The sequence below is a fragment of the Salmo salar genome, chromosome ssa10, assembly GCF_905237065.1.
Source record: "Salmo salar chromosome ssa10, Ssal_v3.1, whole genome shotgun sequence".
Classification (NCBI taxonomy): domain Eukaryota; kingdom Metazoa; phylum Chordata; class Actinopteri; order Salmoniformes; family Salmonidae; genus Salmo; species Salmo salar.
Genome location: NC_059451.1, coordinates 44,719,664 through 44,745,228, shown reverse-complemented (window position 1 = coordinate 44,745,228; position 25,565 = coordinate 44,719,664). Strand labels below are relative to the sequence as shown.

The following is a 25,565-nucleotide window of genomic DNA, read 5'->3' as shown; positions in this document are numbered from 1 at the left end:
GGTAATATTAGCCGCCATGCATATCCGCCACTCAAATTGAACATTTCTGATTCTATTGTATTCCTCTATTCCGCCCTTGGCCCGCTCTCTGTCTGGCCAGAGTTTAAGTCTCCTCTGTTCCACTTGTTACCACATCACATGTGGTGCTTTCACAGTTGAACTGCGTAAAATCTGAAGAAAATATTTGTATAGAATAAGCTCAAGTCGCTTTGTGATTTTATTATCATTATGTAAATACAGCTGGAGGGATCAGACACGGAGCTCAGTGAATATAATGTGAGAGATCTGGATGACGCGATGCTCTGATGTGAGGTGGTAGCCTGTTTGAAGAGAGATCACTGCTGCAGTCCAAGAGGAAGCTTAACTAACATATCTCTCATATCTCTCATATCATCCAAATCCAAATGTGCTACAATTGCAGTTTATTTCATCGTATTCAATGACTACAATATAACATTGTTTCTTCTTCCAGCACACATCAAATCCACTGAGAAAAAAAGGAATGCACCTCTATTAACTTTTCCTTATCGTTTCCCTAATTTAATCAATCTGATTCCAGAAGTGTGTGTGTGTGCGTGCGTGCGTGTGTGTGCTTGCGTGTGTGTACTGTATGTGTGCGTATGCTTCTGTGTGCGTGCATACATGTTTGAGTGTGTGCGTCATGTTTGTGTGTGCATCATATATTCATGTCTGTGTCGTGCTCGTATGTGTACGTAGCTCCTGCTCCACAATGCCAACCCTGCAGTAACAACAGAACCTCAGAACCAGAGTCAGCTGTTTCCTTTGTTTCCTGACCGGACATTATTTTCTGTTTCATCTCTGCAGACCCAGGACCAGCCACTGTGACCAGCTCTAACCAGGCCCTATTTTTAGGCCTTCATTAACTAATGGCTCTAATAAAACCAACCCTTTGTTGCTGGGAAACATTAGAATGCTAATCTCCAAATTACCCTGCAATTTCCCAGATATTCCTTGATTGTGTAATGATGGGGTTCGGGTTGTGTTAGCTTGCAGATGTGAGGAGGGAAAACAGGGCCTCTCATCTGTGTTGATATTCCTCGGGACCAACCGACCGGACGGGATAGTTCCTGAAACAGAACCCTCTATAGTACACCTAACTAGCCCCCCTCTCTCTTTCTTCCATCTTATCTCCTTTCTTCTCCTCTCTCCATGTCCACTTCATCTGCAGGGTCCTCACCTGGCTCCACTTCCTCTGTAGGGTTCTCACCTGGTTCCACTTCCTCTGTAGGGTACTCACCTGGCTCCACTTCCTCTGTAGGATCCTCACCTGGCTCCACTTCCTCTGTAGGATCCTCATCTGGCTCCACTTCCTCTGTAGGATCCTCACCTGGCTCCACTTCCTCTGTAGGATCCTCACCTGGCTCCACTTCCTCTGTAGGGTACTCACCTGGCTCCACTTCCTCTGTAGGGTCCTCACCTGGCTCTACTTCCTCTGTAGGGTTCTCACCTGGCTCCACTTCACTGGCTTCATTGTCTTAGGAGAGCCAGCGGGCTGTCACGCTTCTCTCTCCTCTCTCCTATTTCCCTTTTTCCCTCTCCTTTCTTCTCTCCTCTCTCCTCTCTCCCATTTCCACCTCCTGTGTTTTTCTTACTATGATTACATCATAAAAACTAGGCTACGTTATAGCTCATCAGACTGTTTGTAGTTTCATTAGATTGAGGTCTCAGCCACAGCCAGGAAATATAACCCTCCCTAGAGTTCCACAGCCTAGAGGAAATAAAACCCTCCCTAGAGTTCCACAGCCTAGAGGAAATAGAACCCTCTCTAGAGTTCCACAGCCACATTTAGCTGTGTCATCATCAACATCACCCACAAGCAGGGGCGGAAATCCCGGGGGGGACGGGGGCACACGACCCCCCCATCCTGGGAAAAATATGATTTGTCACCCCCAATATATCACTGAAACATAACTATGTAATTTAAATAATATTAATAATACGCAATGAAAGCAATTGTGCTGATTATAGACACTTAATAGCGCGTTTTTAAGTTTCAAAAGATTGCGACCCCCCCACCCTTTGCCTCACAATGGTTTGATCCACTGCCAGTTCCTTAGTTGGCAAGGTAACAGAGGGGTCGTGTCTACTGTCTGAAAGGCACTCAATGAATGTAACTGACGTGAGGTTAATCCAGTCAATCGCGCACACACACTAGCTGAATATGCAGAGCTAGCGCGCAAATATTAACTATTAAGCTAGCTAGTACCTATTCCATTTATGTGGCCTCGTCAAAGATGGAATCTTTGCTATCGTCAATTTATTCCAAGATCAGCATGCAGATGATATAAATTAGTGCTTCAAAGTCCCTGTGATAAAGTTAGCGATAAACTGAAGTCCAAACTGAACAGAACTACACTCTCTTCTACCATTGTCTTAAATATATTCAATGGTCTCGGTACAAAAGCTAAATTGTCGCAAGAGAACTTTTATTTATTTATTTTATTTCACCTTTATTTAACCCGGGTAGCAAAGATTATAGCAAACACCACTGAAACGGAATTGGTGCTCGCTAGCTTTACAAATTCAGCTATTGTTGGAAGCCAGCCAATATGAAACAAACTATTACAATTACAACAGGTTGCAGCATATGTTGTGTAAATGGTGAACTCATACAGCTGTCAACTCTTGTCATTTTAATCCGTTTCACATTTGCTAGCTACCTTTTAGATCGAAGCCCAAATAGAATGATAAAAGATAAGATGATAGAAGCCCATCTCCTACTGTAAATAACCTACACACTGTGTGTGTGTGTGTAGCCAGCCAGCCAGGTAGAAAAATGGCAGAAAAATAAAAGACGGACATCAGAGTATTTTTCAGTACACCAAAACGCAAAGTAAGAACCCTAGTAGCCTAATATCTCAAAGACTAGTTGATAAAATGTTCATAAGAAAGAAATTAAATTCTCATGGAAATGTTTCACAATGATGTCATTAGGCAGAGCAGGCAACAGATGGCACACAGACAGTAGAGTTGGGGACAGATATGCAGGGACAGACTGGCAGAGACAGGGAGTCTCAGGTAAGTTTGTTGAGTCTTTGTTTGGCAACATTATGAAAGGTTCTCCATTTTTTTTACTTGTAAAATAGGAACATAATTGGAAAATGCCATGGATACCCCCACTCTCAACTTAAACTGGTGACTGAACTAAGATTTGTTAAAGGCAATGGTATTGCTGTTGTGATTAGTTGTGTAGTTTTGGGTACCGGTAGTTAGGAGTATGGCAAACACCTTATTTCTTTGGTTCCTCAATATACATTTACCATATTACAATGTAGGCTATGTGTTACAGCACTACTTTTGGTGTCCCCCTCAGGAATTGCTCTTGAGAAAATTTCATGTAATTGTCCCCTCCAAAGTTGATATCAGATTTTCGCCCCTGCCCACAAGTATGAATCAGCGTGCCAAAACATTCCACCAACACTAATTGTTATGTTCTGAAATACACCTGATTATAATACCAGCATGTTGTTTACAGCCATGTTAATGTAAGAGCTGAGCCTCATCAGCCTGCCTGTCTGGCTGCCACAGTAACAGGTGCAGCAGGCCTACACCATACAGCCTCATTAACCCAGGCTAGATTCCTGACACTACGCTGAGCTGCACCGTGCTCGTTATTCCCTCCCAACACGCTACGCGTTGAACCGCACATTAGCACCCAATTAACACCTCCCAGTCCATTCCACCACAGCTCTCACAGGTCCTCTAGTCTACTGCCTCACACTCTGCTACGCCCCTCTCACTGCCACGGCCCTCTTACTGCCGCGGCCCTCTTACTGCCACGCCTTTCTCACTGCCACACCCCTCTCACTGCCACGGCCCTCTTACTGCCGCCGCCCTCTTACTGCCGCGGCCCTCTCACTGCCACGCCCCTCTCACTGCCACGCCCCTCTCACTGCCACGGCCCTCTCACTGCCACGGCCCTCTCACTGCCACGCCCCTCTCCCTGCCACGCCCCTCTCTCTGCCACGCCCCTCTCACTGCCACGCCCCTCTCACTGCCACGGCCCTCTCCCTGCCACGGCCCTCTCACTGCCACGGCCCTCTCCCTGCCACGGCCCTCTCACTACCACGGCCCTCTCCCTGCCACGGCCCTCTCCCTGCCACGGCCCTCTCACTGCCACGGCCCTCTCCCTGCCACGCCCCTCTCCCTGCCACGCCCCTCTCACTGCCACGGCCCTCTCACTGCCCCCCTCTCACTGCCACGCCCCTCTCACTGCCACGCCCCTCTCACTGCCACGGCCCTCTCACTGCCACGCCCCTCTCACTGCCACGGCCCTCTCACTGCCACGCCCCTCTCACTGCCACGCCCCTATCACTGCCACGGCCCTCTCCCTGCCACGGCCCTATCACTGCCACGGCCCTCTCACTGCCACGCCCCTCTCCCTGCCACGGCCCTCTCCCTGCCACGGCCCTCTCCCTGCCACGGCCCTCTCCCTGCCACGGCCCTCTCCCTGCCACGGCCCTCTCACTGCCACGGCCCTCTCCCTGCCACGGCCCTCTCCCTGCCACGGCCCTCTCCCTGCCACGGCCCTCTCCCTGCCACGCCCCTCTCCCTGCCACGGCCCTCTCACTGCCACGGCCCTCTCCCTGCCACGCCCCTCTCATTGCCACGCCCCTCTCACTGCCACGCCCCTATCACTGCCACGCCCCTATCACTGCCACACTTTGGGTCAGTTTGAAAGGTTCCGGTGAGCAGGGTGGGGTGGCTCCAGTAAGGCTACTTACAGTAGAACCTAAGTCTGTGACAGAGAAGGCCCATGTCTGTCTGTCTGTCTCTGTCTCTCTGTCTGTCAGCACTCTGTCCATTCGCAATGTTAAACAAGCACAGCAACCTGCAGAGAGGCTGTGGGAGCCTGCCCCATTAAACACACTCACTCAGGCATGGCTGTGCATGGGAACTAGCTACTTCGCAGAGAGAAGGAGAAAACAAGAGAGAGAGAAGAACTTGGACAGAGAGAATTAGAGAGATACAGGTTGTGAATTTGTTGACAGAGTCTCACCAGTCGGTCAGAGGGAGACTCATTCTAATAGTTTCTACCCCTACACAGCTCCAGCCTCCAACTGTGTCGCGTGCAGAGATATTAGATTGGACAGATATCACCTGGATGTGAATAGTTCCTTCTGCCTGTCTCATCTCTGGTTATGAAACATAGGCTGCATCACAAATGGCCCCCCTATTCCCTATAAACAGTAGCGCACTACTTTTGAAAAGGGCTCTGGTCAAAAGTAGTGCACTATGTATTGAAAATAGTGCCATTTAGGATGCAGCCAGAGAGGAGAGCTGCTGTGGTCAGGTATTAATAACTCCATGATGTTACCTGTCTGATACTACTGCCCTCTGGTCTTCAGTAATAACATTATTATTATTATTATTATTATTATTATTATTATTATTATTACTCATGGATGAACTGTCATTACTCATTTTAGATTTTCTTCTTAAATGTAAAACCCCGCTTTTCTCCCTGTCAATGTGTATGTCTTGATGGTGGCACATCCCAGTTAGAGTGATGTCTCCTCTGTCTCCTGTCTACAGGGTCTGACTTCCCCCACGACCCCAGTGTTGTGGCCCCCTCCACTTGGAACAGCTCAGGTGAGAGATAACATGTCTAACAGACAGCAAACACAATGATGTACACACAAACACACAATGATGTACACACAAACACACAATGATGTACACACAAACACAATGATGTACACACAAACACACAATGATGTACACACAAACACACAATGATGTACACACAAACACAATGATGTACACACAAACACACAATGATGTACACACAAACACAATGATGTACACACAAACACACAATGATGTACACACAAACACAATGATGTACACACAAACACACAATGATGTACACACAAACACAATGATGTACACACAAACACACAATGATGTACACACAAACACAATGATGTACACACAAACACACAATGATGTACACACAAACACAATGATGTACACACAAACACACAATGATGTACACACAAACACAATGATGTACACACAAACACACAATGATGTACACACAAACACAATGATGTACACACAAACACACAATGATGTACACACAAACACAATGATGTACACACAAACACACAATGATGTACACACAAACACAATGATGTACACACAAACACACAATGATGTACACACAAACACACAATGATGTACACACAAACACAATGATGTACACACAAACACACAATGATGTACACACACAAACACACAATGATGTACACACACAAACACAATGATGTACACACAAACACACAATGATGTACACACAAACACACAATGATGTACACACAAACACACAATGATGTACACACAAACACAATGATGTACACACAAACACACAATGATGTACACACAAACACACATGATGTACACACAAACACACAATGATGTACACACAAACACACAATGATGTACACACAAACACACATGATGTACACACAAACACACAATGATGTACACACAAACACAATGATGTACACACAAACACACAATGGTGTACACACTAAAAACTATGACACACACACACACACAGTGGTGTAAACCGACAGACAGACAGACAGACAGACAGACAGACAGACAGACAGACAGACAGACAGACAGACAGACAGACAGACAGACAGACAGACAGAGATAAACCTTTTAGAAGGATACTGTTGTGACCTCCCAGGTAGAGACGTGGATGGGATAAAGAAGAACCAGTGACGATAAGACCAACCAATGAGTGGACTTGTTACTTTGATCATGATAAGACCAACCAATGAGTGGACTTGTTACTTTGATCACAATAAGACCAACCAATGGGTGGACTTGTTACTTTGATGACGATAAGACCAACCAATGGGTGGACTTGTTACTTTGATCACGATAAGACCAACCAATGGGTGGACTTGTTACTTTGATCACGATAAGACCAACCAATGGGTGGACTTGTTACTTTGATGACGATAAGACCAACCAATGGGTGGACTTGTTACTTTGATCACGATAAGACCAACCAATGGGTGGACTTGTTACTTTGATCACGATAAGACCAACCAATGGGTGGACTTGTTACTTTGATGACGATAAGACCAACCAATGGGTGGACTTGTTATGGCAATAGCTGTGATGCTGATTATTTGGCCAGTTATGTCAGTGTTGTACTCCATGCACTCTGGCCCAGGACCAACAACACTGGAGTCCTGTGTTGTTTGTTTATGTCTATCAGCTGTTCCACTCCACTATTCCTTCAACACAGAGGCTAAGATTGTATTCATGCCACGGCAGGAGACCTGTACTGTTTGTATATCAGCATCCCTCCACTCCACTATTTTTAGCCAACAACACAGTGGCTAGCTAGCTGCCAGTGTTGCGTCTAGAGGCAGGGTTGGTTTTGATTCGTCGAGCACACAGCATTCAGGTCCTATGAAAGCAGCCGGGTCTCTCTGCATGCTCCACTGGAAGAATGTCATCATTGTGAAATAGATTCATATTGTGGCTGTCTGACGTTAGTTTACAGCTACATAAACCTGAGTTTACATCCTGGGGTTTTCCCATAGACTGAGTATACAAAACAACATTATGAACACCTGCTCTTTCCATGACATAGACTGACCAGGTGAATCCAGGTGAAAGCTATGATCCCTTAATGATGTCACTTGTTAAATCCAATCAAATCAGTGTAGATGAAGGGTAGGAGACAGGCTAAAGAAGGATTTTTAAGCCTTGAGATAATTGAGACATGGATTGTGTATGTGTGTCATTCAGAGGGTGAACGGGCAAGACAAAAGATTGAAGTGCCTTTGAACAGGGTATGGTAGTAGGTATCAGGAGCACCGGTTTGTGTCAAGAACTGCAACGCTGCTGGGTTTTTCACGCTCAACAGTTTCCTGTGTGTGTCAAGAATGGTCCACCACTCAAAATCCAACTTGACACAACTGTGGAAAGCATTGGAGTCAACATGGGCCAGCATCCCTGTGGAATGCTTTCGACACCTTGTAGATTCCATACCCCGACAAGGCTGTTCTGAGGGCAACAAAATATTAGGAAGGTGTTCTTAATGTTTTGTACACTCAGTGTATATATTTATGTATGTCACTGGGTTTTCCACACCTTGTAGTGAGGCAGAGTTGGCAGGCGATAGACTGTACAGTACAGTATGACACTGGTGTGGTGAGGAAGACAGATATTTTAACAGCTCTGCATCACCCACACTGTTACATTTAAGCAATAAGGGGGTGTGGTATAAGGCCAATATACCACGGCTAAGGGCTTTTGCACGACGCAACGCTGAGTGCCTGGATACAGCCGTTAGCCATGGTATATTGGCCATATACCACAAACCCTCGAGGTGCCTTATTGCTATTATAAACTGGTTACCAACATAATTAGAGCAGTAAAAATACATGTTTTGTCATATCTGTGGTATACATTCTGATATACCATGGCTGTCAGCCAATCAGCATTCAGGGCTCGAACCACCCAGTTTATAACATGGAATATTATAGTGAGAGTACAAAGAGATTGTACACTTAGTGTGCTTCTAATGTGTTTGGCTGATCTTGATTGTATAAGTTTCAATCATAGCTTTTACACACACACACACACACACACACACACACACACACACACACACACACACACACACACACACACACACACACACACACACACACACACACACACACACACAGACTCTTAGCAGCTCTTTTGCTTATAATATGGATTCAGAGCTTCACCTTTGCCAGAGCTGGCTACAGTGGAGAGCAGGGCCAGGCAGCTCAGCATCACTCCCATGTTATGTTAGCTGTGCTCCAGGTCAGGTTTCTAGCCTGTCTGCTGCTGTGCGGGCCAGGCCAGCAGAATTTCTATGGCAGTATTAGACTGTATTAACCCATGACTCACTAACAGTAGCACACACAAAGGTAGGATGCTGCTGAAGCAGGGGGATTTGGGTGGGTTTGACATGTGACGGTGTTTGTGTACGTCTGTCTGTCTGTCTGTCTGTCTGTCTGTCTGTCTGTCTGTCTGTCTGTCTGTCTGTCTGTCTGTCTGTCTGTCTGTCTGTCTGTCTGTCTGTCTGTCTGTCTGTCTGTCTGTCTGTCTGTCTGTCTGTCTGTCTGTCTGTCTGTCTGTCTGTCTGTCTGTCTGTGTGTGTGTGTGTGTTTTCCCCCCTCTCAGACACGGGTCCAAACAATGCCACAGTAATAAAGAGAGGGGTGATGATGGGAACAATTTAGCAATCTGGTGATATTAAAGAAATGTCATGAGCCAGGCTGGGTTTTGGTTTCAGAGGGATTGGGTTGCCAATCACTACAACACTCCACACAAGACAATTAGGGGAAGAATGGGCTTGTTGTACAAACATTGGCAGGACATCGCTTTCCTCCTCTCTCCTCCTCTCTCCTCCTCTCTCCTCCTCCTCACCTCTTTTCCAGCTCTATTATCTGTAATTAAGGCAGTCAGGGGAGTGTGCAGACAGGCCCATCCAAAAGTAATTTTCCCCTCAGCCACTTCAGCCAATCAGTGTGGTATACTGGGATGTGGCATTTTGTGACCTCTGTCATGGTCCCAAATATTTTGCCTCATGGGAAGGAGTGAGTTTACAGACAAACAGACAGGTTTACACACACACACACACACACGCACGCACGCACGCACGCACGCACACACACACACACACACACACACACATTCTCACACATTCACACACACACACACAAACTGTCATCTCAGGAGTGTGTGCTTAGACAGCTCTCTATATGGTGCCTGACTGTGAGAGATCTTGACCTCTGAAGAGGAGAGTGGAGTCTGTGAGTGGTGGAGAGCTCATCCTATCAGACATGTTCAGATATGAGTCACACATCACTGGCAGACGAGGTACCACTTCACATAGCATAGCCCTGGCACATAGACACCGGACTAGCCACGTTTAGCCTAACATCGCAGCCATGTAGTTTTGGCTGGTCACAGTAGTAGGGAAACTTAAATGCTAGAGCTAGAGTCTCATGTTATATTTATTTAGTCCGCTATGAGAGTTGTGAATTGTTAAACTGTGTTGGGATCAAATGAATGCAGACTCTTTCTCTGCTGTACAGGTTAGGTCAGACAAAGCGTCTGTTTGTGCTGTCAGTGACTTGTGTTTTAGTGATTTCCAACAGACTCAGAATGCTACAGTGAATGACTGGAGGTAGCCATATGGAGCACAGCAAAACAAAACATATGGAGGCAGATCAAAACAACCCAAACCCCTCTATCATAAACAGTTTGAAGTATTTGTTCACTGTTTTGTAAATAGATTATGTTGAGCAATAAAGCACTGGTTGTCGTCATATTCTCCCCCTCTCTCTCTCTCTCTCTCTCTCTCTCTCTCTCTCTCTCTCTCTCTCTCTCTCTCTCTCTCTCTCTCTCTCTCTCTCTCTCTCTCTCTCTCTCTCTCTCTCTCTCTCTCTCTCTCTCTCTCTCTCTCTCTCTCTCAATTCAATTCAATTCAAGGGGCTTTACTGGCATGGGAAACCAATGTTAACATTGCCAAAGCAAGTGAGGTCTCTCTCTCTCCATCTCTCTCTCTGTCGCTCTCTCTCTCTCTGTCTGTCTCTGTCTCTCTCTTCTCTCTCTCTCTCTCTCTGTCTCTCTCTCTCTCTCTCTCTCTCTCTCTATCACTCTTTCTCTCCATCTCTCTCTTTCTCTCCGAGAAACACATTCCGATTTACAGCAACGACCTGGGGAATAGTCACAGGGAAGAGGAGGGGGGATGAAGCTGGGGATGATTAGGTGACCATGATGGTATGAAAGCCAGATTGGGAATTTAGCCAGGACACCGGGGTTAACACCCCTACTCTTACGATAAGTGCCATGGGATCTTTAGTAACCACAGAGAGTCAGGACACCCGTTTAACGTCCCATCCGAAAGACGGTACCCATCACAGGGCAATGTCCCCAATCGTTTTTTAGACCAGAGGAAATGTGCCTCCTACTGGCTCTCCACTGACATTGGTTATTTATTTTATTTCTTTTTGAAACAGTTTTATGGGAATTGAAAAATATTAACTACATGACCAAAAGTATGTGAACACCTGCTCGTCGAACATCTCATTCCAAAATCATGGGCATTAATATGGAGTTGGTCCCCCTTTGCTGCTATAACAGCCTTCACTTTGCTGGGAAGGCTTCACACTAGATGTTGGAACATTGCTGGGGGGACTTTCATCCATTCACCCACTAGAGCATTAGTGAGGTCGGGCACTGATGTTGGGTAATTAGGTCTGGTTCACAGTCGGCATGCCAATTCATCCCAAAGGTTTTCGATGGGGTTGAGGTCAGGGCTTTGTGCAGGCCAGTCAAGTTCTTCCACACCGATCTCGACAAACCTTTTCTACATAGTCCTCACTTTGTGCGGACAGTGAGGCTATATCTCAGTGACCGTATGGCATACAGTAAAGCTATATCTCAGTGACCGTATGGCAGACAGTGAAGCTATATCTCAGTGACCTTATGGCAGACAGTAAAGCTATATCTCAGTGACCGTATGGCAGACAGTAAAGCTATATCTCAGTGACCGTATGGCAGACAGTGAAGCTATATCTCAGTGACCGTATGGCAGACAGTGAAGCTATATCTCAGTGACCGTATGGCAGACAGTGAAGCTATATCTCAGTGACCGTATGGCAGACAGTGAAGCTATATCTCAGTGACCGTATGGCAGACAGTGAAGCTATATCTCAGTGACCGTATGGCAGACAGTGAAGCTATATCTCAGTGACCGTATGGCAGACAGTGAAGCTATATCTCAGTGACCGTATGGCAGACAGTGAAGCTATATCTCAGTGACCGTATGGCAGACAGTGAAGCTATATCTCAGTGACCGTATGGCAGACAGTAAAGCTATATCTCAGTGACCGTATGGCAGACAGTGAAGCTATATCTCAGTGACCGTATGGCAGACAGTGAAGCTATATCTCAGTGACCGTATGGCAGACAGTGAAGCTATATCTCAGTGACCGTATGGCAGACAGTAAAGCTATATCTCAGTGACCGTATGGCAGACAGTGAAGCTATATCTCAGTGACCGTATGGCAGACAGTGAAGCTATATCTCAGTGACCGTATGGCAGACAGTAAAGCTATATCTCAGTGACCGTATGGCAGACAGTAAAGCTATATCTCAGTGACCGTATGGCAGACAGTAAAGCTATATCTCAGTGACCGTATGGCAGACAGTAAAGCTATATCTCAGTGACCGTATGGCAGACAGTAAAGCTATATCTCAGTGACCGTATGGCAGACATTGAGGCTTTTTAGGGCAACTGAGGCTGTGTCCTGATTCTCCAAACTTCTCTCAAAGTGTGCACTTGCACACTCCCCATCATTGGTGTAAGCTTTAGCTGGAGGGAGTTTCCACAATTGTTAAATCCAAGATGGGGAGTGTGCAAGTGTACACTTTGGAAGAAGGGTGGATAATGGAGATGTAGACTTTCTCTCTTTTCATCAACCAGCTCATATGATCACACCACTTTCTGTCCTAACTGATCAGAGGTCTGTAGACACACTCTGGTCCATTCCACATGTGTGTGTTTCAGCCTTGCAGCTGAGGACCATGTGGCCAGTGGCCCCTATTGGCCCCCTCAGGCCCCTTGTTAAGTCAGAGGTGATTCATAGCTCCCATCCCTCTACCCAATGCAGGTTAGAAAGTTAAGGTTTTATGTCTCTCTGACATATGTCATTACAAAGCTCCTGATTATTACTGTCATTACAACCCTCCTGATTATTACTGTCATTACAACCCTCCTGATTATTACTGTCATTACAACCCTCCCAATTATTGCTGTCATTACAAAGCTCCTGATTATTACTGTCATTACAACCCTCCTGATTATTACTGTCATTACAACCCTCCTGATTATTACTGTCATTACAACCCTCCTGATTATTACTGTCATTACAACCCTCCTGATTATTACTGTCAGTACAACCCTCCTGATTATTACTGTCATTACAACCCTCCTGATTACTACCATCATTACAACCCTCCTGATTACTACCATCATTACAACCCTCCTGATTATTACTGTCATTACAAAGCTCCTGATTATTACTGTCATTACAACCCTCCTGATTATTACTGTCATTACAACCCTCCTGATTACTACCATCATTACAACCCTCCTGATTACTACCATCATTACAACCCTCCTGATTACTACTATCATTACAACCCTCCTGATTATTACTGTCATTACAACCCTCCTGATTGTTACTGTCATTACAAACCTCCTGATTATTACTGTCATTACAACCCTCCTGGATTATTACTGTCATTACAACCCTCCTGATTATTACTGTCATTACAAAGCTCCTGATTGTTACTGTCATTACAAAGCTCCTGATTATTACTGTCATTACAAAGCTCCTGATTATTACTGTCAGTACAATCCCTCCTGGATTATTACTGTCAGTACAACCCTCCTGATTATTACTGTCACTACGGCCCTCCTGATTATTACTGTCATTACAACCCTCCTGATTATTACTGTCATTACAACCCTCCTGATTACTACTGTCATTACAACCCTCCTAGTTATTACTGTCATTACAACCCTCCTGATTATTACTGACATTACAACCCTCCTGATTATTACTGTCATTACAACCCTCCTGATTATTACTGTCAGTACAACCCTCCTGATTACTACTATCATTACAACCCTCCTAGTTATTACTGTCATTACAACCCTCCTGATTATTACTGTCATTACAACCCTCCTGATTATTACTGTCATTACAACCCTCCTGATTGTTACTGTCATTACAACCCTCCTGATTATTACTGTCATTACAACCCTCCTGATTATTACTGTCATTACAACCCTCCTGATTGTTACTGTCATTACAACCCTCCTGATTATTACTGTCATTACAACCCTCCTGATTATTACTGTCATTACAACCCTCCTGGATTATTACTGTCATTACAAAGCTCCTGATTATTACTGTCACTACGGCCCTCCTGTTCATAAACAATACTATTCGTCACTACGGCCCTCCTGTTCATAAACACTACTATCGGTCACTACGGCCCTCCTGTTCATAAACACTACTATCAGTCAGTACGGCCCTCCTGTTTATAAACACTACTATTGGTCAGTACGGCCGTCCTGTTCATAAACACTACTATCAGTCAGTACGGCCCTCCACAAATTTCTTGTTAACAAACTATAGTTTTGGCAAGTTGGTTAGGACATCTACTTTGTGCATGACACAAGTAATTTTTCCAACAACTGTTGACAGACAGATTATTTCACTTATAATTCACTGTATCACAATTCCAGTGGGTCAGAAGTATACATACACTATGACTGTGCCTTTAAACAGCTTGGAAAATTCCAGAAAATTATGTCATGGATTTAGAAGCTTCTGATAGGTTAATTGACATCATTTGAGTCAATTGGAGGTGTACCTGTGGATGTATTTCAAGGCGTACTTTCAAACTCAGTGCCTCTTTGCTTGACATCATGGGAAAATCAAAAGAAATCAGCCAAGACCTCAGAAAATAAATTGTAGACCTCCACAAGTCTGGTTCATCCTTGGGATCAATTTCCAAATGCCTGAAGGTACCACATTCATCTGTACAAACATTAGTACGCAAGTATAAACACCATGGGACCACGCAGCTGCCATACCGCTCAGGAAGGAGACCCGTTCTGTCTCCCAGAGATGAACGTACTTTGGTGCGAGAAGTGCAAATAAATTCTAGAACAACAGCAAAGGACCTTGTAAAGATGCTGGAGGAAACAGGTACAAAAGTATCTATATCCACAGTAAAACTAGTCCTATGTCGACATAACCTGAAAGACCGCTCAGCAGGGAAGAAGCCATTGCTCCAAAACTGCCATAAAAAAGCCACACTACGGTTTGCAACTGCACACGGGGACAAAGATCGTACTTATTGAAGAAATGTCCTCTGGTCTGATGAAAGAAAAATAGAACTGTTTGGCCATAATGACCATTGTTATGTTTGGAGGAAAAAGGGGGAAGCTTGCAAGCCGAAGAACACCATCCCAACCGTGAAGCACGGGAGTGGCAGCATCATGTTGTGGGGGTGCTTTGCTGCAGGATGGACTGGTGCACATCACAAAATAGATGGCATCATGAGGAAGGAAAATTAGGTGGATATATTGAAGCAACATCTCAAGACATCATTCAGGAAGTTAAAGCTTGGTCGCAAATGGATCTTCCAAATGGACAATGACCCAAAGCATACTTCCAAAGTTGTGGCAAAATGGCTTAAGGACAACAAAGTCAAGCTATTGGAGTGGCCATCACAAAGCCCTGACCTCAATTCCATAGAAAATGTGTGGGTAGAACTAAAAAAGTGTGTGTGAGCAAGGAGGCCTACAAACCTGACTCAGTTGCAGCAGCTCTGTCAGTAGGAATGGGCTAAAATTCACCCAACTTATTGTGGGAAGCTTGTGGAAGGCTACCCGAAACATTTGACCCTGTCACGACTTCCACCGAAGTCGTTTCCTCTCCTTGTTCGGGCGGTGTTCAGCGGTCGGCGTCACCTGTCTTCTTGCCATCGTCGATCCACTTTTCATTTTCCATTTTTTTTGTCTTGTTTTCCTACACACCTGGTTTCCATTTCCCTCATTACGTGTTGTGTATTTAACCCTCTGTTCCCCCCATGTCCTTGTGTGGAATTGTTTGTTTGTAAGTGCTTGTGCACTATGTTACTGGTGCGCGTTGGGTTTTGTACCCTTGTAGGTTCTTCTTTTATTGCCGTTGGTTTTGAAATTAAACTGCTAAATTAAACGGCTATTGCCTATTTCTGCTCTCCTGCGTCTGACTTCACTGCCACCAGTTCCGCAACCCTTACAGACCCAAGTTAAACAATTTAAAGGCAATGCTACCAAATGCTAATTGAGTGTATGTAAACTTCTGACCCACTGGGAATGTGATGAAAGAAATAAAAGCTGAAATAAATCATTCTCTCTACTATTATTCTGACATTTCACATTCTTAAAATAAAGTGGTGATCCTAACTGACCTAAGACAGTGAATCTTTACTGGGATTAAATGTCAGGAATTGTGAAAAACTGAGTTTAAATGTATGTGGCTAAAGTGTATGTAAACTTCTGACTTGTGTACATACATACACAACCTACGCCCCTGGAGAGAGGAATGTGTGTGTGTTGTGTGTGTGTCCAACACACAGCCAGCTGTAGGGTCCGCGGCCCCTCCTGCCCCTCTAGAGACCACTCAGGGCTCAGCACAATGTACTTTCATTAACGTGGCCCTCAAAGTCACATTTCATGCATTGCTATATACATGAATGCCTTTCCATGGCCTCCCTCTCTCGTACAGAGAGCAGTGGGTATGGAGAGAGGTCAAATAATGTTTTTTTTTCTTCACATTCTTCATAAACAACAGGTGTAGACTAACAGTGAAATGTTTACTTTCAGGCCCTTTCCAACAATGCAGAGAAATAAAATAGAGAAATAATAGAAAAATAAAACATGGAATTAAAGTAATAATAAATACACAGTGAGTAATGATAACTTGGTTATATACAAGGGGTACCAGTACTGAGTCAATGAGTAATGATAACTTGGTTATATACAAGGGGTCCCAGTACCTAGTCAGTGAGTAATGATAACTTGGTTATATACAAGGGGTCCCAGTACCTAGTCAGTGAGTAATGATAACTTGGTTATATGCAAGGGGTCCCAGTACCTAGTCAGTGAGTAATGATAACTTGGTTATATACAAGGGGTCCCAGTACCTAGTCAGTGAGTAATGATAAGGTTGCTATATACACGGAGTACCAGTACCGAGTCGATGTGCAGGGGTACGAGGTAATTGAGGGAGATATGTACATATAACTAGGAATAAAGTGATTAGGGAACAGGATCAGTGGAGGCTGCTGAGGGGAGGATGGCTCATAATAATGTCTGGAAAGGAGCGAATGGAATGGCATCAAAAATGTTTTTTTTTGGCGCCCCATTTGTGTATTAAGCCGTTAATACCATAAATCCAGGGATGACAGAAGGACAGTAGGATGATAATAAAATCTAGATACTGCCCAACCCTTCTGAGGGGCCCCCGTGTTGAGGGTCAGCGTGGCAGATGTATTGTTCCCTACCATTACCACTTGGGGGCGGCCCGCCAGGAAGTCCAGGATCCAGTTGCAGAGGGAGGTGTTAAGTCTCAGGGTCCTTAGCTTATTGATGAGCTTTGAGGACACTATGGTGTTGAACGCTGAGCTGTAGTCAATGAACAGTATTCTCACATAGGTGTTCCTCTTGTCCAGGTGGGAAAGGGCAGTGGGGAGTGCAATAGAGATTGCGTCATCTGTGGATCTATTGGGGCGGTATGTGAATTGTAGTGGGTGCTTCATTCTATAACTAGAGGACTCCTGATTTCAGGAGTGATAAGTGTAATTTGTGTCGTCATCTGTTGTCTAGTACTGTGTTTTTGCTAGCTATGGCCATCTACCTTTGGTGCTGCCTGTCTTCCCAGTAGCCTACTTGGTGTGTTAACTGCTGACTGCTCATAACTTGCTGATGATTGTTGACACATCAACCAGGATCAAGGGGCAGGGCAATATGTGACTTGTTTTGGTAATCAGTGGCTGTATTGGAGTGGGAGGGGTTTCTCCTCTGCTAGGCAATCAGCAATTAGTACAGGGAGGGGTGCTCTTCACCTCTACTAGGCAATCAGCAAATAGTACAGGGAGGTGTGCTCTTCACCTCTACTAGGCAATCAGCAATTAGTACAGGGAGGTGTGCTCTTCACCTCTACTAGGCAATCAGCAATTAGTACAGGGAGGTGTGCTCTTCACCTCTGCTAGGCAATCAGCAATTAGTACAGGGAGGTGTGCTCTTCACCTCTACTAGGCAATCAGCAATTAGTACAGGAGGTGTGCTCTTCACCTCTACTAGGCAATCAGCAATTAGTACAGGGAGGTGTGCTCTTCACCTCTACTAGGCAATCAGCAATTAGTACAGGGAGGTGTGCTCTTCCCCTCTGCTAGGCAATCAGCAATTAGTACAGGGACGTGTGCTCTTCCCCTCTGCTAGGCAATCAGCAATTAGTACAGGGAGGTGTGCTCTTCACCTCTGCTAGGCAATCAGCAATTAGTACAGGGAGGTGTGCTCTTCACCTCTACTAGGCAATCAGCAATTAGTACAGGGAGGTGTGCTCTTCACCTCTGCTAGGCAATCAGCAATTAGTACAGGGAGGTGTGCTCTTCACCTCTACTAGGCAATCAGCAATTAGTACAGGGAGGGGTGCTCTTCACCTCTACTAGGCAATCAGCAATTAGTACAGGGAGGTGTGCTCTTCACCTCTACTAGGCAATCAGCAATTAGTACAGGGAGGGGTGCTCTTCACCTCTACTAGGCAATCAGCAATTAGTACAGGGAGGGGTGCTCTTCACCTCTACTAGGCAATCAGCAATTAGTACAGGGAGGTGTGCTCTTCACCTCTACTAGGCAATCAGCAATTAGTACAGGGAGGTGTGCTCTTCACCTCTACTAGGCAATCAGCAATTAGTACAGGGAGGTGTGCTCTTCACCTCTACTAGGTAATCAGCAAATAGTGTTAGTACTTCAGCCTCCCCTGGTTTCTCAGTGGCAGCTGTAAGCGGTGGTCATGTCAGTAGCGGTCTTGTCGACAAAACTAAGACCATCGCCGAAAGAAAGACGGTTCTACCGAGTTGATCTGGGGAGTTGTTGGAGGAAGGAAAGAGAGGAAGGCTCCACTCTCTCACCTGAGTATCTTAACTTCTTTGGGATAGGGGGCAGTATTTTCACGGCCGGATAAAAAACGTACCCGATTTAATCTGGTTACTACTCCTGCCCAGAAACGAGAATATGCATATAATTAGTAGATTTTGATAGAAAACACTCTAAAGTTTCTAAAACTGTTTGAATGGTGTCTGTGAATCTAACAGAACTCATATGGCAGGCCAAAACCTGAGAAGATTCCATACAGGAAGTGCCCTGTCTGACAATTTGTTGTCCTTCTGTAGCATCTCTATCGACATTACAGCATCTGTGCTGTAACGTGACACTTTCTAAGGCTTCCATTGGCTCTCTAAAGCCGCCAGAAAGTGGAATGGGGTGTCTGCTGTCTCTGGGCAAAGTATAGGAGCAGAGTTTGTAAGTGGTCAGCCTGGGGACAGTGAGACTGGAGATGCGCGGTCACGGTCTTTGAATGCATACAACGTTGCCCGGTTGGAATATTATCGCTATTTTACGAGAAAAATAGCATAAAAATTGATTTTAAACAGCGTTTGACATGCTTCTAAGTACGGTAATGGAATCTTTTGAATTTTTTGGTCACGAAATGCGCTCGCGCGTTACCCTTCGGATAGTGACCTGAACGCACGAACAAAATGGAGGTATTTGGATATAACTATGGATTATTTGGAACCAAAACAACATTTGTTGTTGATGTAGAAGTCCTGGGAGTGCATTCTGACGAAGAACAGCAAAGGTAATCCAATTTTTCTAATAGTAATTCTGAGTTTAGGTGACCCCGAAGTTGGCGGATGTCAAAATAGCTAGCCGTGATGGCCGAGCTATATACTCAGAATATTGCAAAATGTGCTTTCGCGGAAAAGCTATTTTAAAATTGTACATAGCGATTGCGTAAAGGAGTTCTGTATCTATAATTCTTAAAATAATTGTTATGTATTTTGTCAACGTTTATCATGAGTAATTTAGTAAATTCACCGGAAGTTTGCTAGTTCTGAACATCACATGCTAATGTAAAAAGCTGTTTTTTGACATAAATATGAACTTGATTGAACAAAACATGCATGTATTGTATAACATAATGTCCTAGGAGTGTCATCTGATGAAGATCATCAAAGGTTAGTGCTGCATTTAGCTGTGGTTTGGGTTTATGTGACATATATGCTTGCTTGGAAAATGGCTGTGTGATTATTTGTGTCTATGTACTCTCCTAACATAATCTAAGGTTTTGCTTTCGCTGTAAAGCCTTTTTGAAATCGGACAATGTGGTTAGATTAACGAGAGTCTTATCTTTAAAATGGTGTAAAATAGTTGATTGTTTGAGAAAATTGATTTGTGGTGTTTTAGTTGGTTTTGTATTTCGCGCCGTGCGATGCCATTGGCTGTTGGCTAGCGGAAAGTCTGTCCTTAACAGGTTAACTAGTTATTCACAGATGGTCTCATTTTGCTCTTTTTAGCAACTATGTGTATGTTTTCTATACCTGTTCACTCCTCTCCCTGTGGGCTTTACAGACCTTTCCCACCCCTTGGCTGCAACCCTTCTAATTTAGTGTACCCTGCGTGCACAACCCATGTGGAATTCCGGGTCTCTGGCAGCGTTTGGAACTGCTGATCTGCGGTCAAGAATGCTGAGTTCATTTTGCTGTTCGTTAGACCTACTCATCTTGTTGGCTGACGAAAAGTAAATGTGGACAGTTCTTCCAATATCTTCAATATGCGCCTCGGAATTGGATAACAACGTGCGCAGTTGCGTCCCCAATGTGTCTGTCTTCACTTGTAGCCTGTGAGAAAGACCCGATCAGGTGACAGAGAGCCATGTGAGAGGTGCTTCTGTCACGCCCTGACCATAGAGAGCCTTTTTATTCTCTATTTTGGTTAGGTCAGGGTGTGACTAGGGTGGGTACTCTAGTTTTTTGTATTTCTATGTTGGCCTGGTATGGTTCCCAATCAGAGGCAGCTGTCTATCGTTGTCTCTGATTGGGGATCATATTTAGGCAGCCTTTTCCCACCTGTTGTTTGTGGGATCTTGTTTTTTGTATTGTTGCTGTTGAGCCCTACAAGGCCGCTACGATTCGTTGGTTTCTCTTTCTTGTTTTGTTGCTGGTTATCATTAACCTCTCTGGGCTAGGCGGGATGAATTCGTCCCACCTACGCAACAGCCAGTTGAATCCCGTGGCGCGATTTTCAAATACCTTAGAAATACTATTACTTCAATTTCTCAAACATATGACTATTTTACAGCATTTTAAAGACAAGACTCTCATTAATCTAACCACACTGTCCGATTTCAAAAAGGCTTTACAACGAAAGCAAAACATTAGATTATGTCAGCAGAGTACCCAGCCAGAAATAATCAGACACCCATTTTTCAAGCTAGCATATAATGTCACAAAAACCCAAACCACAGCTAAATGCAGCACTAACCTTTGATGATCTTCATCAGATGACAACCCTAGGACATTATGTTATACAATACATGCATGTTTTGTTCAATCAAGTTCATATTTATATCAAAAACCAGCTTTTTACATTAGCATGTGACGTTCAGAACTAGCATACCCCCCGCAAACTTCCGGGGAATTTACTAACAATTTACTAAATTACTCACGATAAACTTTCACAAAAACATAACAATTATTTTAAGAATTATAGATACAGAACTCCTCTATGCACTCGATATGTCCGATTTTAAAATAGCTTTTTGGTGAAAGCACATTTTGCAATATTCTAAGTACATAGCCCAGCCATCACGGGCTAGCTATTTAGACACCCAGCAAGTTTAGCCTTCACCAAAATCAGATTTACTATTACAAAAGTTTGATTACCTTTGTTGTCTTCGTCAGAATGCACTCCCAGGACTGCTACTTCAATAACAAATGTTGGTTTGGTCCAAAATAATCCATCGTTATATCCAAATAGCGGCGTTTTGTTCGTGCGTTCCAGACACTATCCGAAATGGTAAATCAGGGTCGCGAGCATGGCGCAATTCGTGACAAAAAAAATCTAAATATTCCATTACCGTACTTCGAAGCATGTCAACCGCTGTTTAAAATCCATTTTTATGCCATTTTTCTCGTAAAAAAGCGATAATATTCCGACCGGGAATCTCCTTTTAGGTAAACAGAGGAAAGAAAACAAAGCCTTCGGTCGACGCGGGCACGAGCCTGAGTCTCACAGTACTGTAACCAGCCACTACCCAAACGCGCTACTTTGTTTCAGCCAGAGCCTGCAAAGCCACGATTCTGCTTTTTGCCGCCTTCTGAGAGCCCATGTGAGCCGTAGGAAGTGTCACGTAACAGCAGAGATCCTTTGTAATGGATAGAGATAATCAAGAAGGGGAAGAAATGGTCAGACAAGGTACTTCCTGTACAGAATCTTCTCAGGTTTTGACCTGCCATTTGAGTTCTGTTATACTCACAGACACCATTCAAACAGTTTTAGAAACTTTGGAGTGTTTTCTATCCAAAGCCACTAATTATATGCATATTGTAATTACTGGGCAGGAGTATTAACCAGATTAAATCGGGTACGTTTTTTATCCAGCCGCGTCAATACTGCCCCCTAGCCCTAACAGGTTAATAAATATGATTAATCTACCCCACGCTGCATCTTGGTCCGACCATTCTTACAACGACGTGCGTTACAGCTTCGGCATGCAGCCGGGAGAAGGGAATTATTAAGCATTAAGCATATAGGAGGACCTGTTTCTTTGTTAACCGCTCAACACAGAATAGCCACATGTGTGCACTCCCTTATCTTTTGGAAATTATATCCTTTCTATAATATACTGTAATATAATGCCTTGGAACTCTAAGCATATCTTATCTGTTCAATGAACTAGTGTAGCACACAGCCATATGGCATAGCCAGATCAGGGCCTAACATAAGGACAACTCAGAGTATTGTTCTACTGAAATAGACTACATTTTCTTCATATCGTGTTTCTTTAGACCTGTCTAAAATAAATAATGGACTTATTGTGATGGTGTAGGCTATATTACATGGATGTATTATACTTTTTTCAAATGTAGATTTGTTTCAAAGGTCTGCATCAGTGTAGAAGCCAGGAGATGCTAAATGTGTTTATGTTAATTAACAGTCAATTACCATGAGACTGGCAGTTAGTTGCTTGACAATCACCTGGTGACACAATTTCATGACCGCCACAGCCATAGGTATTACAGCATTCGTTAAAATAATTAGTAATACATTTTGTTATGAGAGAGAGAGAGAGAGAGAGGGAGAGGGAGAGAGCAGTCTGGTGTTTTCCTTCCCTGTTGAAAAGGTTGACCTTGATGCCTATAGCCAATACTGCACAGAGCAGGAAGTGCTTTCTGAGGTGTGTAGTTGGACAGAAATCAGCTAGCTCTGCTCTGCACCCCTGGGTCACTGAGACTTCCTGTCATGTGACCTCATAGAACACTCAAAATTCACACACTGAAAATAATATAGGCCTACACACTACATACTTCATAGAAGCCCAAGATGTATTGCTACAGTATATCTGTATTATACAAATAGACACAGACACACATGCAAACACACAGATATTAATATTTTTTCTTTTGGAGTTGTGTGTCTGTTGAGTTATGGAATCTAGCAGAGCCAGGAATGTGTTCCATCACTGGGAGTCCCTGGCGAGGCGCTAGTTTAGTTCCCATAGGCTCTCTGAGTCTGTGTGGGCCAAGCATACTGCATCACTAACACTAGCTATCACTAGCTAACAGTGAAAAAAATTTTTAGGTAGCTAACTTGATTCTTCTTACATGCACTACTAAAGTTCAAAATCATTGGAATAATGTGAACATGGGCGCGAGAGTTTCCTTCCCCCATATTTTTTACCTGTAAAATTTCCCAATGTCGACAAAACAAAATACGCTGTATTGTGGATACAGCGTATTTTGTGGATAATCTTTTGGTCTGTGAAATAGATTATGCAACAATTTCGGTGGAAATGTATTTATGCACAAATGTTATGCACAAAAATAACCATCACGTTGAAGTAAGCTTGGAGTCACACGACGATATGTTCCATTGTAGCACCACGACATGGAAAGGCATGACGAGTTTTTAGACAGATTAAATAAGTTATGATGAATGCCATCATTTATTTAATAACTTCATAACTTATGGTGGTTAAGTGCACAGTGATGTGCTTCATGCAAATCTCTAATAAATATCAAGAGTATTATTTGAATGCTGGAGACATGATGATCGGTGACTGTTGCCAATTATCAAAAGGATCTTATCCGTACCTCATCATGTATTTATTTATACTGATTTTAGAATATTTGCATAAAAATCCATCACAATTGGATGGAAACCTAGCCCATAAATCTAAAACTGAAACAAAATAATATAAATATGAAAATGAAATATATTTATACAAGTTCATCTAAATAAAAACTAGCAAATCAGGTCTGAAAACTAACAGAAACTAAACAGAATTTAAAAACAAACAAAAACGAATAGAAATAAAAACGAATATAAAAACACAAAACTATAATAACCTTGCTACACACCCACAAACAGGTCCAGTGTTTTGCTGTGTATCACGCTGCAGAATGTTGGGCTGTCCTGTTCATGTTGAGCCACCAGTAAGACCAGGCAACTTCTGGAGAGGAGAGGGAAGTTTCCAAGGTTTTATATGACTTTAGTGCTCCTGAAAACCCCTCTGGCAACACACAGACATGAAGACACAGACATGAAGACACAGACATGAACACACAGACATGAACACACAGACATGAACACACAGACATGAACACACAGACATGCACACACAGACATGCACACACAGACATGAAGACACAGACATGAAGACACAGACATGAAGACACAGACATGAAGACACAGACATGCACACATAGACATGGTGAAAAGGCTGATCATTTGTGACCGCAGCGGCAACCACAAAATATCTTGTGAAGGATTCCAACCTGGCAGTTGGAGTGAGTTTGTTGTGCGCACACACACACACACACACACACACACACACACACACACACACACACACACACACACACACACACACACACACACACACACACACACACACACACACACACACACACACACACACGAGTCATTTATGAGAAGTGTTATTCAGAGTTGGAAAAAGAATGGAGCTTCAGGGGGAGTTAAACCATAGAAATGTGGGAGAGTTGAAACCTTGTTTGAGGAGGGTCCAGATAACTGAACTCAAGGTTGTGGTAGAAGCCTTGGATGTCTTCTCAGTACGGTCAGATTGAGCTCTTAGAACTTTTAGAAATAATAATTCATCTTTTCAGCTGGCCATTCCATTAGTGGATGTGTTTATTGCTTAATCCTTTCATATAAATTGAATGATTACACATCATAACAGTTCTCTGTTGATCTGATTTGTCTCAGGATGTACACTGTACTTAGTAAAGGTTACTGGATAAACACCCACTTCTCATACTCGATGCCTGTCTAAATATGTTGTACTGTTCTGACCCCAAGGAATATCTTCATCTATTATTTTTATGGGACTTATACACTGAATGTACAAAACATTAAGAACACCAACCTACCATTGAGTCGTCATCCCCCCTTCCCTCCCCCTTTGCCTTCAGAACAGCCTCAATTCCTCCAATGCTTCCCACAGTTGTCCAGTGGGCTGGATGTCATTTGGGTGGTAGGCCATTCTTGATACACAAGGGAAACGGTTATTAAACTGAGCATTAAAAACACAGCTACCATACCCTGTTCAAAGGCACTTAAGTCTTGTGTCTTGTTCATTCACCCTCTGAATGGC

General features: G+C 43.8%; 1 protein-coding gene across 1 annotated transcript in view; it reads left to right on the top strand.

Moving 5' to 3' along the window:
* The window catches only part of ror1 (receptor tyrosine kinase-like orphan receptor 1), a 253,072-nt gene that overhangs the window by 159,318 nt on the left and 68,189 nt on the right, over positions 1 to 25,565 (top strand). The window contains exon 2 of the mRNA XM_045687800.1: positions 5,557 to 5,613. Coding sequence (XP_045543756.1) covers positions 5,557 to 5,613 — 57 coding nt within the window. The remainder of the gene's footprint in view (positions 1 to 5,556; positions 5,614 to 25,565) is intronic.